The sequence below is a fragment of the Papio anubis genome, chromosome 8, assembly GCF_008728515.1.
Source record: "Papio anubis isolate 15944 chromosome 8, Panubis1.0, whole genome shotgun sequence".
NCBI lineage: Eukaryota > Metazoa > Chordata > Mammalia > Primates > Cercopithecidae > Papio > Papio anubis.
Window position 1 is genome coordinate 36,689,408 of NC_044983.1, and position 18,500 is coordinate 36,707,907.

The 18,500-nt window shown below is 37.9% G+C and overlaps 1 protein-coding gene across 10 annotated transcripts in view; it reads right to left on the bottom strand.

Annotated features, from left to right (window-relative positions):
• The window catches only part of NSD3 (nuclear receptor binding SET domain protein 3), a 110,901-nt gene that overhangs the window by 45,838 nt on the left and 46,563 nt on the right, over positions 1 to 18,500 (bottom strand). For all 10 annotated transcript variants that reach the window (XM_009212912.4, XM_009212915.4, XM_009212913.4 and 7 more), the window contains exons 5-8: positions 12,826 to 12,980; positions 10,787 to 11,302; positions 8,145 to 8,271; positions 1,868 to 1,968 (exon numbers count right to left, since the gene is read on the bottom strand). In XM_009212912.4, the coding sequence (XP_009211176.1) occupies positions 1,868 to 1,968; positions 8,145 to 8,271; positions 10,787 to 11,302; positions 12,826 to 12,980 (899 nt within the window). The remainder of the gene's footprint in view (positions 1 to 1,867; positions 1,969 to 8,144; positions 8,272 to 10,786; positions 11,303 to 12,825; positions 12,981 to 18,500) is intronic.

The window sequence follows — 18,500 nt, forward strand, 5'->3', positions numbered from 1 at the left end:
TATGAAGAGAACAAGAATACTTTCCTCAGTGTCTGGAAGGCAGGAGAGGGGTTGTTTCTGCAACCGGCCCCAATGTTGCTAAAAACCCCTCCCGCCCCAAAGACGTTAGGATAAATTTTTACTTACTATGATACTCAGGTTAATGTAACTCACGCCACTTTAAGACCCTTCCGCGCCTGCACTCACAGCTAAGTTGCTGGGAATCAGGACCCTCTCTGTAGAGAGTGCTACAGGGCTCCATACAGCTGGAAGCTCAATACTTTTGCTGCTAGTACAAACTTAAGAAAATAAGTTTGTGATATTGCAAAAGCACTTTCTTGAGTGTCTTATGAACAGTGTCTTGATCCTACATTAGGAGAGCGAGATCAGAAGTTATTCTGCCAATGTATATGTAAAACACGTGGTAATTTGAGGATTGAACCATTGGAATTAGAGAAAGGAGGCTGTTTGGAGGAGTTCCTGTTTAAGCTATAAATTGAATTTCATGTTTCTTTAAGATGTGGTGAAATATGAATGTTGAAACACATTTTGTAAATATTTAAGGATTGTTCTAAGCTTTTTAAAAAAAATTTTATTTTTTTTACAACAGGTAAAAAAACATACAACAGAAACGCTTTTATAAGATACAATTAGTAATACAAATATAAAATCTTCTAAACAATCACTGGTATTGTTCTACTACTAACTATAACACAGTGGCATTAACAATTTGTCCCACTCTTTGTACTCATTCTGCTTATTAGTTTTAAACTGACTGGTCACAGACTGAATTTGGGAACCAGCTGGCAAAATCACAACTTCATTCTGGAAATGAATACTATAGATTTTCAAGAGCTTAGAAAGATTTTTTGGAATATAGTTTCCTAAGTATGCAATATGAAAGTTAATATGATAAATGAATGACAAATTAGTATTCTATTTAAATTTTAGTTAAATATTCTGGAAAAACAGTTTCACTTGCTTGGTGATACCACAGAGCACCCACAAAGTTAGATTTAAATTTGGAAGTTTAAAATGATGAAGGAAATATTTTAAATAGAAAAGCTCACATTCTTCCATATTAAATGGTTTAAAAAATATAAAACTTATTGGAACTAATTCTATTCAGAATTTGTTTTGTTCACTAGCAGGTGTTTAGGCTGTAAGAATGGATATCCTTTCACTAAAAAAATTAAGAAAAAATCTGATTGTGAGTTTAAAGAAGAATGGCTTCTAAAATTTTCTTTGAAAACGTCATTTAAATGAATCTTACTACATTGATTACACTGGTTTAATACGCTTCAGTCAAAATGCAACCCCCCATACACACCTTTTTTAACCTAAATATTATTTATCTGACAACCTGATACCAGGCGAATATTCCACTGGGAAAATAACATTCCAAAAAATCTGCGATATTAACAGAAAAACCAGATCATCTATGATTATCTGTTTCTTAAATATAAGAATATAAATTAAATTGATTTGTTTAAAAATTAAAAAAATACATACCAGCAGCTTAAACCAAAAATCAAAATTTGAAAAAAAAAAAAAGGAACTCAATGATGGTTCCAAATAAAAATCATAAAAACATGAAATCATTTTGCTGATAACAGAAACTTCTAAATAAATGTAAAGGAGTTTTTTAAGAGTCTTGCACCACTGGCTTCCCATCTCCTGAAGCTTGTTTTCTGTGAAAATGCTTGAAGCAGAATCACAGGAATGGCTGTATTAAAATTGAGCACTGGAACCCACCGGGACAGAAGTGTAAGATAGTCCAGAAAGGAAACTCAGTGTGGGGGAAAGTTTCTCTTTCTTTTAAGACAGGAATGTAAGCCACAACATTTACAAATACAATGTTTTAACTCTCTACATGTAGGAAGCCAACCTGCTCCTTTTTGATCTTCTTCTTTGGCACAACCTCAGTGGATTTCTCTGATTCAGAACGAGTTCTAATTGATCTTCTCTGTTGCTTCTTTTCTACTGAGCCTAAGAAATGATTTAAACACACAAACAAAAACTCATTTAAGGATACCTTGACATCTATGTAATTAAGATATGACCAAATTATTTGCTTTTCTTACCCATTACTTTTGGCATTTTAATTAAAGTCATTAAAATCTGCTAAATACTCAGGAGCATATAAATTATTTAACAGATCAAATTGTGAAGGCTGATGAGCTGAGACTGGGATTCACAAAGGGTCCTAAATTATACAAATAAAGGGGGATTGGTTTTTTAAAAATTAAAAAGTCAAACTAAAACAGCAGAGACATTGTTTAGTTTTAAAAGCACATAAACATCTTTAGGTAAATATAATTAGGGAATGAAGGGACTGAAGGATGCATAAAAATAACTTTATTACCCACTTGGCATTAGAAATTATTGGCTCAAAATTCAATCAGTGCTACACATTCTGCATTTTAACAAAGGAGTTTAATTAATTCTATATGTAAAATGGTTAACGGTGCTTGTTGCACTTATATAAGTTTTGCTATTGTTATTAATAACAAAAGCAGGAAAAGCAGGAAAGGCACAAAAATGTGACCAAAACCTAATCATTAATTTGACTATCAAGGGATCTGTTTTATTTTGGAAATAATTAGTCATGGAAAACTAGTTGAAACAAATTATCAAGCTTTTCATGTTAAATGGTAAAACAAACTATTAAGATTTTTAGGCTGGGCGCGGTGGCTCACGCCTGTAATCCCAGCACTTTCGGAGGCTGAGGCGGGTGGATCATGAGGTCAGGAGATAGAGACCATCCTGGCTAACACGGTGAAACCCCGTCTCTACTAAAAATACAAAAAAAAAATGAGCCGGGCGTGGTGGCGGGCGCCTGTAGTCCCAGCTACTCGGGAGGCTGGGGCAGGAGAATGGCATGAACCCGGGAAGCGGAGCTTGCAGTGAGCCGAGATCGCACCACTGCACTCCAGCCTGGGTGACAAAGTGAGACACCGTCTCAAAAAAAAAAAAAAAAGATTTTCAAAGAGTACAATTCTTTAAAAGCAAATTGAAGAAAACTCACATGGACCCCATTTTTGGAAAGGATAAAACGGAAATTGAAGAATACAACTTGAAATAACACTAAGTCAGGAATGATTTCATTCTATGAGCCTGAGGAGGAATGATACCTGCAATGCAGCTGTTCTCCATGTTTTCAGTGCCTGGACCACCTACATATTCCTTCCTAAATCATAGTCACCTCTGGCTTGCCATAGGAAGAAGCCACTAAGACCTATAAAATCAGATAGAAGCTCTATCTATAAAGCCTTTCATATAACCTTTATATTTTCTGCTTTCATTACTCTTGGCTATGTATAAATGACTTCCCTCACTTTAGTTCAAAGCCAAAATGAGGGATGCCACTACTTTGTTTTGTTTTTGGGAAAGAGTGGGTAGTTTGATAATAATATATTGTTTTGGAGCTGTGGTTAATTGATTTACAGTAATCACAAATAAAGGTGTTGGCTCCTTTCTTTACTCTCACTCTTCTCCTTACACTGACAAAAATGTTTACTAAGACAACAGATATGCTATCCTCCCAGACCAACCTGAGGATCCCAGAGAGCCATACTTTAGTGTAAGTGTCAATATTCAAATACTACTAGGGAGGGCAAAAATGAAAATGGAATTGCTTAAAAACAGAAAAGGCTGGGTGCGGTGGCTCACGCCTGTAATCCCAGCACTTTGGGAGGCCGAGGCGGGCAGATCATGAGGTCAGGAGATCGAGACCATCCTGACTAACACGGTGAAACCCTGTCTCTACTAAAAATACAAAAAATTAGCCAGGCGTGGTGGCGGTTGCCTATAATCCCAGCTACTTGGAAGGCTGAGGCAGAATAGCGTGAACCCAGGGGCGGAGCTTGCGGTGAGATGAGATCGCACCACTGCATTCCAGCCTGGGCGACAGAGTGAGACTCCGTCTCAAAAAAAAAAAAAAAAAAAAAATCTTTACTTGTGTTGAGGGTAATATAATCACATCATGAAGAGCAGAAGATATTTGATTTACTGTCTTAGAGAGGATAAAGCAACACGATTTCTTAAAATGATTCTGAAAGTTACCCAAAGAACATATAAATTTAAAACCACTGAAGAGTATTATATTCATGTTCTAAGAAAGAGGTGAGCATTTCTGGGTTTGGAAAATAGCTTTGAAATCTGTGAATACAAGTACAATTCTTCAAACGACAAAAATGTGACAGTGCCAAACATTTTATATATCCCTGAAATTTACTAAGAAAAGGCTCAATAATTTCCTTAAGCAGTTAACACCAGCTGAGATGATGCAATTGGTTTATGAAGGGTGAACAAGTCTCTATTCTGACTTTTCAACTACTGAAGTTATTTTCACAAAAAGCAAAATGGTCACTTAAAAAGACAAAGTATGCTTATCAACCATGACTGCTAACCAAATTTCAGCCAAGCTCAAAGCTTTAGAGCACCAGTCCCTAAATTCAGTTTTCTTTTCTTTTTCTTTTTTTTGAGACGGAGTCTCTCCCTGTCACCTAGGCTGGAGTACAATGATGCAATCTCAGCTCACTGCAACCTCCGCCTCCAGGGTTCAAGCGCTTCTCCTGCCTCAGCCTCCTGAATAGCTGGGATTACAGGCACGTACCACCATGCCCAGCTATTTTTTTTTTTTTGTACCTTTGTAGAGATGAGGTTTCACCATGTTGGCCAGGCTGGTCTCGAACTCCTGACCTCGTGATCCGCCTGCCTCAGCCTCCCAAAGTGCTGGGATTACAGGTGTGAGCCACCATGCCCGGCCCTAAATTAAGTTTTCAATCTTAATTTACAACCTAAATTCTATGTGCCTGCTTAAGCAAAAAGCAATACTGCCTTTTTCCAGATACAAAGAAGTATAACCTTCCACTTAGAAAAAAAGGAAATATTCATAGCAGAAATTACATCTTACAATGAAAAGACTACATAAAAAGAAAATGTTCAGGCTGGGCACAGCGACTCATGCCTGTAATCCCAACACTTCAGGAGGGCAAGACAGGAGGATCGTTTAAGCCCAGGAGTTTGAGACCAGCCTGGGGAACAAGGTGAGACCCCTACCTCTACAAAAAACAAAAATAAAATAAATTAGCCAAGCATGGTGGCAGGCACCAGTAGTCTTAGCTACTTCAGGAGGCTGAGGTAGGAGGATCACTGGAACCCAGGAGTTTAAGGTTACAGTGAGCTATGATCACACCACTATACTCCAACTTGGGTGCAAGATCCGGTCTCAAAAAAAAAAAAAAAAAGTTCAGTAACTGAGAGGAAGAAGAAAAACAAGCTCCATCTAAAATAAAACCATAATATTTGAGTTAAGATCAATCTAATATAGGAGGAATTTACTTTCTCCTTAGGAAACTGATTTCAAATAAAGATCCTCCTATTCCAGATATCCCATTTAAATTCAGACAAATTACTAATCATTTAGTGTAAAGAGGTAAAAAAACTGACGTACCTAATTATGGAAAGTGGAGGCCAAAAGATTCTTTTAATATTCAAAGAAGGGAATATTCTCAATTATGGCTAATGTGAAATCTTCTAAGTCCATCTACCCATTCCTTTGACATTGTAAGTTCATCTTTTTATAAAGTATTTTGAAATGACACAATTTGCAAATGTAGTACTGGACTTTGCTATTCACTCCCTCCTTTCTTTAACTCAACTTTCCTTCCCAATTCCATTTTAAAAAAGGCTGTTTAAAATGCCCCATCCAACATGTGCCCCATCTCCACTGGCATTACCTCTCCCTGTCCTGCAGCTTCCATTATTTTATTTTTATCAAAAGCTATCCCAAGTACTTTTGTGAACAATGATTGTTTTTACTTTGCTATTTTAATAATTAGAATTTTATTTAAATTTCCCTTACAAAAATATTTACACTTTATGCCACTCAATCACAGGTTTGCTGAGTTACTATTGATTCAAGATTACCACTTCAGGTCTTAAGACTTTGATCCATCCAGAAAATTACTTCGTCACTGTGATACTGTGATATGATAAGAAATATATATTTGATCACTACCCCTGGTTCCTGGCACAGAGCTCCTAATCCTTGGAATTTCCTGCATAATACAAATGTTTTTTGTTCTAAAGAGGCAACTCTTGGTGGGTTCCTAGTTGGGGTCTGGTCACTAGAAAAACCAAGCTATGATTAGATGCTTTCTTTAAGTTCCACTCGCCATCTTCTGCGAAGGGGAGTGGGGCCGAAGACTGAGTTAATTGATCATGCCTACATGATAAAGCCTCCATAAAAATCCCTGAGCTACAGGGTTTGGAGAAATTCCAGGTTGTTGAACACACAAAGGTGCCTGTAGGGTGGTATGGCCAGAGAGGGCATGAAGCTCTACAGCCCTTTCCATATACCTTGCCCTGTGCATCTCTTCCATCTGGCTGTTCATCTGTACCCTTTGCCATATTGTTTAACATGAACCAGTAAATGTAAGGAAAGGGCTTGTCTGAATTCTGTGAGCTGCTCTAGCAAATGACTAAACTCAAGGAGGGGGTCATGAGAACCTCCAATTTATAGCTGGTCAGTCAGAAGTTCTGAAGCCCCAGACTTGCAACTGACATCTGAAGTCAGGGCAGTCTTAGAGAGTTGAGCCCTTACCCTGAGGGACTGGACTCTAACACCAGGGAAACAGTGTGAGAATCAAATTGAATCATAGGACACCCAGCTGGTCAGTGTGGGGAAACAAACAAACAAACTCATATATGGGTCTATAAGTATGTTCAGAAAATAGTTTATCTTTTTTTTTTTTCTACTGTAGTCGCTTCTTAGACTCAAAACAAATTTTTAAAGAACAAAATGAAACGAATTCCTTTCTCCTAAACTAAGATTCCAAATGAACAAGCTAGTTAATACTTAACTCTTTTCTTGATGGCTATATGAAGCAAGCAGTATTACATAAATACTACTGATGTAATACTGTTACATAAACCAAACCCACCAGACATTCAATTAAAATTCTAAAATCCTTAGTAAATTAGTCTAAAAAAAAATTATGTTGGCTGGGTGCAATGGCTCAGGCCTATAATCCCAGCACACTGGGAGGCCGAGTCAGGTAGATTGCTTGAGTCCAGGAGTTCAAGACCAGCCTGGGCAACATGGCAACAAATACAAAAACTTAGCCAGGTATGGTGATGCACGCCTGTGGTCCCAGCTACCTGGGAGGCTGCGGTGAAAGGATCACCTGAGCCTGGGAGGTTGAGGCTGCAGTGAGCCATGATCGTACCATTGTACTCCACTCTGTATGACAGAGTGAGACCCTGTCTCACACACATGCACACACAAAAAAAAGGCCAGACGCGGTGGCTCATGCCTATAATCCCAGCACTTTGGGAGGCCGAGGCAGGCGGATCAGAAGGTCAGGAGTTGGAGACTAGCCTGGCCAACATGGTGAAACCCTGTCTCTACTAAAAATACAAAAAGTAGCTAGGTGTGTTGGCGTTCCCCTGTAATCCCAGCTACTCAGGAGGCTGAGGCAGGAGAATCGCTTGAACCTAGGAGGCGGAGGTTGCAGTGAACCAAGATCGAGCCACTGCACTCCAGCCTGGGTGGCAGAGTGAGACTCTCTCTCAAAAAAAAAAAAAAAAAAGTTAAACATTCCAAAGGCACAATCTTACTGAATACAGCTTCTCCTTTAAGCAAGAATAACATGGCTTGATTTTCAATTCATGGTATCTCCTAATCAGAAAATAGGTTACATTAGGACAATTAGGCTCTAGGCCCCTCAGCTACTAGTATCTAGCACACCTAGGAATAATGACAAGAGCTTTGGCATCTGCCAGTTTGTTTCCAACAGGGTTTAAAGGAGGAAATGGTATGTGTGTGCTAATGGAACAGGAAAAGTAAGCTGTTATTATGCAAAGAGAGATAATCAATGGTGTATTTACTCTGATATAGATTTTTATAGCTATACACTTTTAATTATAGAATCATATTATTTTAATTCTTGTACAAAAAATAACTTGCTATGAATAAAGTTCTCTAGCCTCTAACCCATTCTTTCCTATTAAAGTAACTGCTTTTATAATTTGATTTTTAAATATAATTTACTTTTGATAACTAAGAGTTTCTTAGGAACACAGCTACCATATTATAGCAGAACAGAACAAGGATTTCTCAAAATGGACCTCTATATATACTCTTCACTCATACCAACCTGTAGAACCAGATGTTGCTTCAGGAGATGATATACTCTGCGTTGGCTTTTCACTTCTCTGGTTTGGTGTAGAAATTATAAGCCTGTCTTGCCCCCTGACACTTATTTCTGTTTTGTTACCAATTCCCTTTAAAATAAGGCAAAAGAAAAAACAACAAAACAGGTGATTACCAGGCAAGTGGCATCATGGGCTTGTAAAGATGACTTTAAATGATCATAATTTACTTAAATTTTATATGGTCTTTGATTGCAATTAAGCTATCTTAGCCTTTATCAGAACAATTTGCTTAAGTGATCAAGACACTTTTTTTTAATTAAAAAAAAAATTTTTTTTTTTTAAATGAAGTCTCCCTCTGTCGCCTAGACTAGAGTGCAGTGGTGTGATCTTGGCTCACTGCAACCTCCACCACCTGGGTTCAAGTGATTCTCCTGCCTCAGTCTCCCCGAGTAGCTGGGACTACAGGTGCGTGCCACCATGCCCTGCTAATTTTTTTTGTATTTTTAGTAGAGATGAGGTTTCACCATGTTGGCCAGGCTGGTCTCGAACTCTTGACCTCAGGTGATCTGCCTGCCTCGGCCTCCCAAAGTGCTGGGATTACAGGCGTGAGCCACCGCAACTGGCCAAAAAAGAATTTTTTTAAGATGGAGTCTGGCTCCGTCACCTGGGCTGGAGTGCAGTGGCGAGATCTTGGCTCACTGCAACCTCTGCCTCCCAGGTTCAAGTAATTCTCCTGCCTCAGCCTCTCGAGTAGCTGGGACTACAGGCGCATGCTACCATGCCCAGCTAATTCCAACATACATTTTTAAATGCACAATAAGATCACATGAGGTAGAATATTTGTCTAAGTCCAGGTGATAAATGTCACCAAAAAATATACCTGTATCACTCAATTTTCTATCAAAACAAAGTATTTTCTGGTCTTTATACATATCACAGTAAGAGAACTCTAGTCATTTTCATTTGGTAAAGTGCTCTATTACACAGAAAACAATGCCAATATGTCTTAAGAGACAAGAATATCCCTAAATACAGAAATATGTCATTCATGGTGACCAAAATGTGACCCAATAAGTAATCTGAAGCAGAAAGAAGGCAGGTATAATTAACTTAGGTGTCAGTTTAGGTATTTTTAATGCAATGGAATAGAAGTAAAGAAGTGATTTATAAATATATATGTATTTTTTTGGCCAGGCACCGTGACTCCTGCCTGTAATCTCAACACTCTGGGAGATTGAGGCAGGAGAACAGCTTGAGGCCAGGAGTTCAAGACCAGCCTAGGCACCATAGTGAGACCCTATCTCTACAAAAAATCATTAAAAGGTCCGGCACAGTGGCTCATGGCTGTAATCTCAGTGCTTTGGGAGGCCAAGGCAGAAGATCCCTTGGGGCTGCAGTGAGCTATGATCGACCACTGCACTCCAGCCTGGGCCACAGAGCGAGACCTCATCTTTTAAAAAGGAAAAAAAACCCACAAATATATACATGCATGTACTTTTAGAGCCTTCATTTTGAAAAGATCAGTTTCATCTTGAATTTCCTTTAAATAGCATTCTTTGGGGTGGTGGTGACAAAGTTTGACTTGTACATTCAGAAGCAGTAAAACTAGCTCCAAGAATAAAGCCAATTTGTACTCAAAAAAGATGCAACATACTCATTTGCCATTTGAAAGATGAAAAATATACATTTGCTATCAAGAGAACCAAGTAGGGACTGCAATTCAAGTTCTTCCAGGTGGCTTGGCCTTAACTGAAGTCAGTTGAACCTATGGGCAGACCAGGTTAAAAGAGCACCCTTAACATTTCTCTAGGAAGATGCATTACTAATTAAGCATACCTGTGTTTAACTAATTAATCTGCATATGACTATATCAGGAAAAAATAAGCATAGAATTCTTTAATACACATGAATGAAATGCAACTAAATCAAAATCACAAACTCAACACAGTGGTATGGGATGGGATGGTAGTGAAGAGGTATATGGAATAAATACCACCAATATTATGGAAGAGTTTTAAAGTCTTCAAGCTAAAGTATAAGTGCCCTAAATGGAGGCCCAGGACAAACTGATGAAGGCACACAGTTTGCAGAGGCTGTTTTCACCCCATTACCCAAGTTACTGCCACAGCTAATTGTTACAGAACGAACACAGTTCTGGGATTTCTCTGAAAGGCAGTTAGATATCCCAAGCCAATAAGAATCTAACAAAATTGCTGGTGGAACCAAACAGGTCAGCAGGTACAATTATTACAGTGGCTTTTATAACAATGGTTAATTCATATAATTGACAAAAATGATTTTAATAAGCAGCACATTTTGCAACTAAGAAAAGCTAACTACACAAACTAGAAACAGGCAAAGTGCCCAGTTTTTTCCATGACTTTAGGGAACTAAGCTCAATTTTGGCTGCACAGCTCAAGACTAATCTACTACAGATGGGAATATCACAAAAGAAGGGGGAAAAAAGAAGAAAAACATAGACTTTTTGCCTGTCTTTTTTGCCCACAGAGTACAATGACTGTATGTTTCAAATTCAGTGGGTAGAAAGGGTATTTAAATTATGCCAAGGTCATTGTTTTAAATGCCAAGGTTGACCACTTTAAAAATACCATCCCCCAAAAAACTCCACGAAAAAAGGAGGTACCTTTGTTGAATAAACAAATTGATCGATAAATTTCCCATCCCCTGTAGCATTCTGAAGAGCAAACACTTGTTCAATTTTCACAACTGGAGACATGTTACACTTCTGCAAATCCAGGCTCCCTTTGTGCATCGTAATGGAAGCTGGTAAGGATTTCCTTGCTGCCGCAGTTTTCCAGGCTATTTTAACAGGAGGTGGCTCTTCCTCTTCCGCACTTGTGTGCCGCCTCTGGCTGTGTCTCCGAATTTCAGTACTTGAGAGTGAGGAGGCCACCTCCCCTGCACTGGTCTGTTCTGGCTGAGTATTCAGCACAGATCTTGGTCGTCGGGTTTTTTTAACTTCGGTTTTGGAGGCAACATTCTTTTTTGCTTGGGATAAAGCCTCTTCAGGCTGTTTATCAATATAGATAAAAGTATACTGTTCTATCCTTTCTTCTCGAGTCATTTTCAACGCTTTCTCTGCATGGGCAATACCAATATCCCACTGAGCACGTTCTCTCTGAGGTCGGGGTTTCCGAATCTTTAAAAAAGATAGAGATTATCAGACACGCTTTACTCTAATAGGTACATTAAAATCGACATGTATTTCCCATGTGATCCTATTATCTTTTCAGGTCTACATAAATATCTTCAGGTTCTTTGGTCAAACAAGTAGAATATTCTATCTCCATAATTCTGATAAATAGATATTAGATAACATGAGGATCGCCTCTCTTTTATATCCTTCCTTTGCTGATCACTCTGCTGGACAAGGCCCCCAAGAGGGAGACATCCTTCTCCTTTCATATACAAAAAAAGCTAGTGATAATGAGGGAAAAGAGAACAATGATGACAGAAATGATTATTATCATTAAAAATGATACCCTGAAACTCCCAATTCTCTCCCATATCTAGGGCAGAGGGCAAGTCAGGGGTGCTACAGAGATCACAACAAATGATGGCAGAGTTTGAACCACAATGCATGCAGGGACAGAATGAAGTGAAAGGACAGAGCCCCAAGGAACAAATGAAAGTTAATAAGACAAAGGAGAATAGGCATGGATGAGAAAAAAGGTAGACCTGGAATTATAGTTTCCATAGGTCTCTAGATCCAGGGTTGATTAGAAGACTTCGGATTGGCAAGAGGGGTAAAAATACTTTGAATAAAGATGTGTGAGATGGCCAAAGCAATTAGGAATTATCCAGGTGGCTAGACTGATGTAGCCAGAAATTAGTTAATAAAACTATGAGATAGTGTATGTCAAATACTGATCTATAAATCTGTAAAATGTAAGTCTCATAAAATTAATCAAAATTCTGTGATAAAATTTAGTTTTTCAAGTGTAAAAAATGACAAATTTCTGAATCATAAGAGACCCACACTAAAATTAGTTGAGTTTAAAATCTTAACCAGATTACCAAGAGTTCATGTCAAAATTCTAAAATCTCCACCACCACATCAAATATATTTCCTGATTCCATCACTTGTGTGATCTCGGTTGAACCAGTTACATAAGCTTTCTGTGCCTCAATTTCTTCATCTGTAAAAAGGGGAATAATAGTATCTACCTCATATAGGTTGTTATGAATAATAAGTGAGTTAATATATGTAAAATGCTTAAAACCATACCTATTTCACAATAGGCACTCACTAAATATTTTTAAAACTTTACTTTCATAAAACAATTTTGTTAAATAAGAATGAAAAGAAATTATGGAAACATGCTGAAATAGAAAAAAGAGTAAAAATCCCTGGCAAAATCCACATTTCACTAGTATCTGGTATATCCTATGCACATTAATGAAACTCACAATAGAATCCAGTATTGTATTAAGCAAGTAGCTAAAGGTTTTAATAGTACTATACGTTGTTTATATGACATATAAAACTCATTGGTGTACTTACAAACTTACTAGTAATTTACCATTATGATTAAAACTGAGCTGAAAGGGGTTTAAAAAAAGGATTCTAATAATTGTCTGAATTCAAGTATGAAAAATTCTTCTAAGTTATTAAGCTCTTTAAAAACCATACTAGGTAAATAATATTAACATGTTAGTTACCTTTTGTTTCTCAGAGTGATTGCTGGCTTGTTTGGTTGCCTCAGCCAGTAATTCTTCATACTGTTTATGACCTTTATACTCCCGTACCCGTTTTTCATGAACCCATGCCCTCTCTGGCTGGTTGCTAAAAAACTGGACATGATATTCTCGGGCACCTGTAAGTAAAAATTCTTATTAACCATTTCAGAACATAAGCATTCACATCTACTTTGCCAAAAATGGGAATCTAACCCAGGTTCTTCAGTATTACTCCCATTGTCCAAAGATACGTTCTAATACCCACCAGTTACAGAACTAATAGCTACTGTAAAAATCACCACAAATAATTGATCGCACCACTGCACTCCAGCCTAGGTGACAGAGCAAGACTCTGTCTCAAAAAAAAAAAAAAAAAAAAAAAAATTCTTCTCATTAACAAAATAGTCATTTTTCATAAAAATATAATTAATGATAGTAAGTAAGGGGTTCTTGTTTTTAGAGACATGGTCTCACTCTGTGGCCCAGGCTGGACTGCAGTGTTATGATCCTAGCTCACTGCAGCCTCAAACTCCTGGGCTCAGGCAATACTGTGCCTTAGCCTCTTGAGCTGGTAAGACTACAAGCATATGTCACCATGCTCAGTTAATTAATAAAATTTTTTGTTGCTTTTTTTTTTTTGCAGAGATGGGAGTCTTACTATGTGGCTCAGGCTGGTTTCAATTGCTTGGCCTGAAGTGATCCTCCTGCCTTAGCCTCCCAAAGTGCTGAGATTACAGGCATGAGCCACTGGCCCCAGCCTATGATAGGTTCTTATTTTTAAATAAATTAATAAATATTTTGAAATTTTCTCAGCTTTAATTTTTTTCTTTTTTTTTTTTTTAAACTGAGATGGAGTCCTGCTATGTTGCCCAGGCTGGTCTTGAACTCCTGGGCTCAAGCAATCCTCTCGCCTCAGCCTCCCAAAGTGTTAGAATTACAGGCGTGAGCCACTTGTGCCTGCATCTCAGCTTTAATTTCCAAATTTAAATAACATTAGATATAACCCACATAAACAAAAGTCTTTTTGACTCCTCAAATTTTAGGAGTAAAAGGGGTCCTGGGACTACAACACCTGAGAACTGCTGATTAGGGGCAATGCTACTCTGAAATTGGTTTGACAAGCCAGTCTGTGACAAAGTAAGTAAAGAAGTTGAGTAAGCATTGAGAAGCTCTGACAGCAATTTGACGTTGTCATGATATGTAGACACATGATCAAGAATCTTGCACTAGATGTTTTTTTCAGGGGAAGGGCATTCTTTTTTTTTTTTTTTTAAATAATTAAGTTTGGTTGTATTTTACAGAGCTATTAGTTCATAGTAGACTAGACATTTGAAAAAAGTAAATAAAAACTCATCTTTTGCCAAAAATGTCTGAAAAATACTGTTCTAGAGAAAAAGTATTACATCAATGGAGAAATGCAGGAACTGATCTTTTCAGAGAACCCAAAGTAATTAGGAAGAGAAAGGCAACAGTGGACTCAGATTTCCGCATCATCTCATCTGAGAATAAAGACCCAAGCACAAATCTAACGATAATTAATCAAAGAAGATTTATCTAAAATCCAAAGGATTTTTGGGGGGAATAATAGAAATATAACCTAAACTAATTAGTGAATTTCAAGGACAGGGTGGTGGGTAGAGCTATTCAGATTTAAAAAACATAGTACATAAAGTTTCCAAACATCAGTTATTTCATCAGATATAAACAGATAATCCCAAAGGACTTAACATAAAAACTGAAATTTATAGATAACACAATTTCATTTTAATCTATATTTTCAACTTCTTCCCCCATTAAATCATTTACTAGAGAGGAAACAAGACAAACATTTTGCCTATTTGTTAGCACTTTGTTTCCTGATACCTGGCAAACTATGAAATAAGACTGAAATAAGAAGCTACAGACCTGAAAAGTCAAGAAACAAGCACATCTGTCTCTGACTGAAGAGTTAAATTTTTAATGAGACCTAAGTAATAAAATACAACTTAAAATAGAATTGTGATCTGAACATCTTTCAGCATGCTCTCACAAATAATTATTACATCTTTATATGTGAAAAACTGTTACGTACATTTTCCAATGCTAAGAATCTAATAAAAATACTGACTAATAACAATATGGAAACCAGTGATTACTATATATGATTAAGATAAATTTTACAAAGTTGCTTAGATAGAAAGTAACACAGGAGATTCACTCATTTCTCTGAATATCTCCCATGTATACATGCAGTATATGTGCTATTAAAAAAAATAATGAGCAGCATAAAATGCTTAATAGGCATCATGAGTGGAACATAATTAACAAAATTTTTAGGCTGTATTTTTTGGTTTTCAGAAAACCTGTCAGAAAACTACTGCATTTAAAACTATACTATATACTGCATTTAAAACTATAGCCATAAATGGAATATTATTTGGCAATAAAAAGGAATAAAGCACTGATACCAAGCTGAAACATAGATGAACCTCAAAAACATTATGGTAAATGAATGAAGCCAGAAGAACAGGTAAGTCTACAGAGACAGAAAGTAGTTACTGGCTTCTTAGCGGGTGGAAATGAGGGTGATTGCTAATGGACACAGGATTTTTTGGGGTTAATGAACATGTTCTAAAATAGATTGTGGTGACAGTTGCACAACTCTGTGAAAGTACAGATTTTTAAATCAATGAATTACACATTTTAAAAGGGTGAATTCGCCAGGCACAGTGGCTCACGCCTTTAATCCCAGCACTTTGGGAGACCTAGGCGAGCAGATCACAAGGTCAGGAGTTTGAGACCAGCCTGGCCAACACAGTGAAACCCCGTCTCTACTAAAAATACCAAAAAAAAAAAAAAAAAAAAAAAAATTAGCTGGGTGTCGTGGTGGGTGCCTGTAATCCCAGCTACTGGGGAGGCTGAGGCAGAAGAATCACTTGAACCCGGGAGGCGGAGGTTGCAGTGAGCTGAGATTGTGCCACTGCACTACAGCTTGGGCAACAATAGCCTGGGCAACAATTCATCTCAAAAAAAAAAAAGAAAAAAAAAGGTGAATTTTATGATATGAGAATTACATTTCAATAAAGCTTTTTTAAACTACTATAGAAAAATTGAACAATTTAAATTTCTGTTAAAATATATGCATTTTTTTTTTTTTTTTTTTTTTGAGAGGGAGTCTCGCTCTGTTGCCCAGGCTGGAGTGCTGTGGCCGGATCTCAGCTCACTGCAAGCTCCGCCTCCCGGGTTCCCGCCATTCTCCTGTCTCAGCCTCCCGAGTAGCTGGGACTACAGGCGCCCGCCACCTCGCCCGGCTAGTTTTTTGTATTTTTTAGTAGAGACGGGGTTTCACCGTGTTAGCCAGGGTGGTCTCGATCTCCTGACCTCGTGATCCGCCCATCTCGGCCTCCCAAAGTGCTGGGATTACAGGCTTGAGCCACCGCGCCCGGCCTAATATATGCATTTTTTAACCTAAAATTTCAGACTTCTGGTAATAATATAAACGAAATCTGTTTTTCCAGCACTAAAGTAGGAAACTGCCTAGGGGGTACCAGGCTAGATTTTTTTTTTTTTTTTTTTTTGAGACCAAGTCTCACTCTGTTACCCAGACTGGAGTGCAGTGGTGGATCTCAGCTCACTGCAAACACAACCTCCGCCTCCTGGGTTCAAGTGATTCTCTTGTCTCAGTCACCTGAGTAGCTGGGATTAGAGGCGTCACAACGCCCGGCTAATTTTTGTATTTTCAGTAGAGATGGGGTTTCACCATATTGGCCAAGCTGGTATTGAACTCCTAACCTCAGGTGATCCACCCACCTCGGCCTCCCAAAGTGCTAGGATTATAGGCATGAGGCACCTTGCCTGGCCAAGATTAGGTTAATTAATAAAACTAAATGTAAACACTTCCTTTGAAATACAGATGACACATAAATTGTGCTTTCGTTTGTATCTTGAAAAAAGCTGAAATCTGCAGGTTTTCATAAAGTAATTGAATATGAAACTCTTTATATAATCTTAACAGTATGCTTTCCTCAAGGGAGAGAAGTGAAGATCCACAGTTCTGACATGATGTAACTTCTTAGAGAGTTCTGGAGGCCCAGATGTGGACATGAATTGTTTTCTTTAAGAAAACATGGTCTTCTTGGAAAATCCTTGTCTTTTCTTTTCCCACTCACATAACCCTAGATCATTAGAGGGGTAGGGTACTTCAGAGACGACTAGTCCAATACCCTTCTTATATAAATTGAAGGAACTATAATAAGACTGCCTCCCCAACCTCTGTAAATGATGACTGGGTGAATTTAACTGCTTTCCCTGTAATATAAGGCAGTGTTTAGGAGGAGAGGTTGTGAAATCAAGATTTCTTTGAGATTCTGTTTACCTACTTAAAACATGGGATAATAATAGTACCTACTTCATTGTATTGCTGTGAGGATTGTATTAAGAAAATATGTAAGAACTACTGAACACAGGATCTTGCACTAAAGCTCAACAATGTTGGTTTTTCATTTCTGCCTCACTGACACAACCCCTCTCCTAACCTTTAATCAGTGGGTCACATTGACAAGACGAAAAATGATCCAGCCAGATGGCCTTCTATACTGGGAGAGATTCTTGTTTATGCAGCTCAAGAATCACAGATATGGCTGATCCTATCACAAATGTGCCTTGCCAGACATAAACAGATACTTTTTCCCCTCAGAAGAGTGAACAAGGACCAAGACAGATGGTTTAAAGTAAAAGAAAAAGAAACAGGTACAAACTTGTCACAGACAATGAGGAGCTCTACACATGACAAGAGTCAATTCACAAAGTTAACACCCAGAAGTAAGTTCCAAGCTCAAACCTTTCTTTGGCTACTAAGCGAGTTCATTTCAAATGCTAGAATCTCTGCAATCTAATCCACATCATTCTTTGGTCAAATCCCAGCAAAGGAGTACAGAAAAGTTAGAATTGTCTTTCTTAATTTTTATTAACATTCCTCAGGTAGGATCCTATATTATATAGCCACCTTCAGGCTACATGTCATATCAAATTTACAAGGATGCCCCAGTAAATTTACAGATTCAAGAATGGAGTGTAGAGGAAAAAAAAGCATCCTGCAAAATTTGCCAGGATGAAAAGTACTTGTCTGGATAAAAAATTACTATCCATAGCAGTCAATAATGAAATAAAAATGTTCAAAGAAGGCTTGGCCCAAATGCTTATTAAGCTCATATAAAACATCTGATCAGTTGTCCATATGCTTTCTTTAGGAAATAAGAGGTCATATTTTCAGTCAGATTAAGGTCTTTAAAAAAAGCAAGTGTAAGAAAATTATAAGCAAATGTAGGGTGTCATAAGGCAAATAATGACTGCATCAGCCATAGAAGCACTCTGCCATTTAAGATGACCATCAGTATTTCACTGGTTTTAAAAACTGATAAAGAGGCCGGGCGCAGTGGCTCATGTCTGTAATCCTACCATTTGGGGAGGCCGAGGCAGGTGGACCCCCTGAGGTCAAGAGTTCAAGACCATCCTGGTCAATATGGTGAAACCTCATCTGTATTAAAAATACAAAAATTAACCAGGAATGGTGGTGGGTGCCTGTAATCCCAGCTACTTCCAGAGGCTGAGGCAGGAGAATCACTTGAACCCAGGAAGCGGAGGTTGCAATAAGCCAAGATTGCCCCATTGCACTCCAG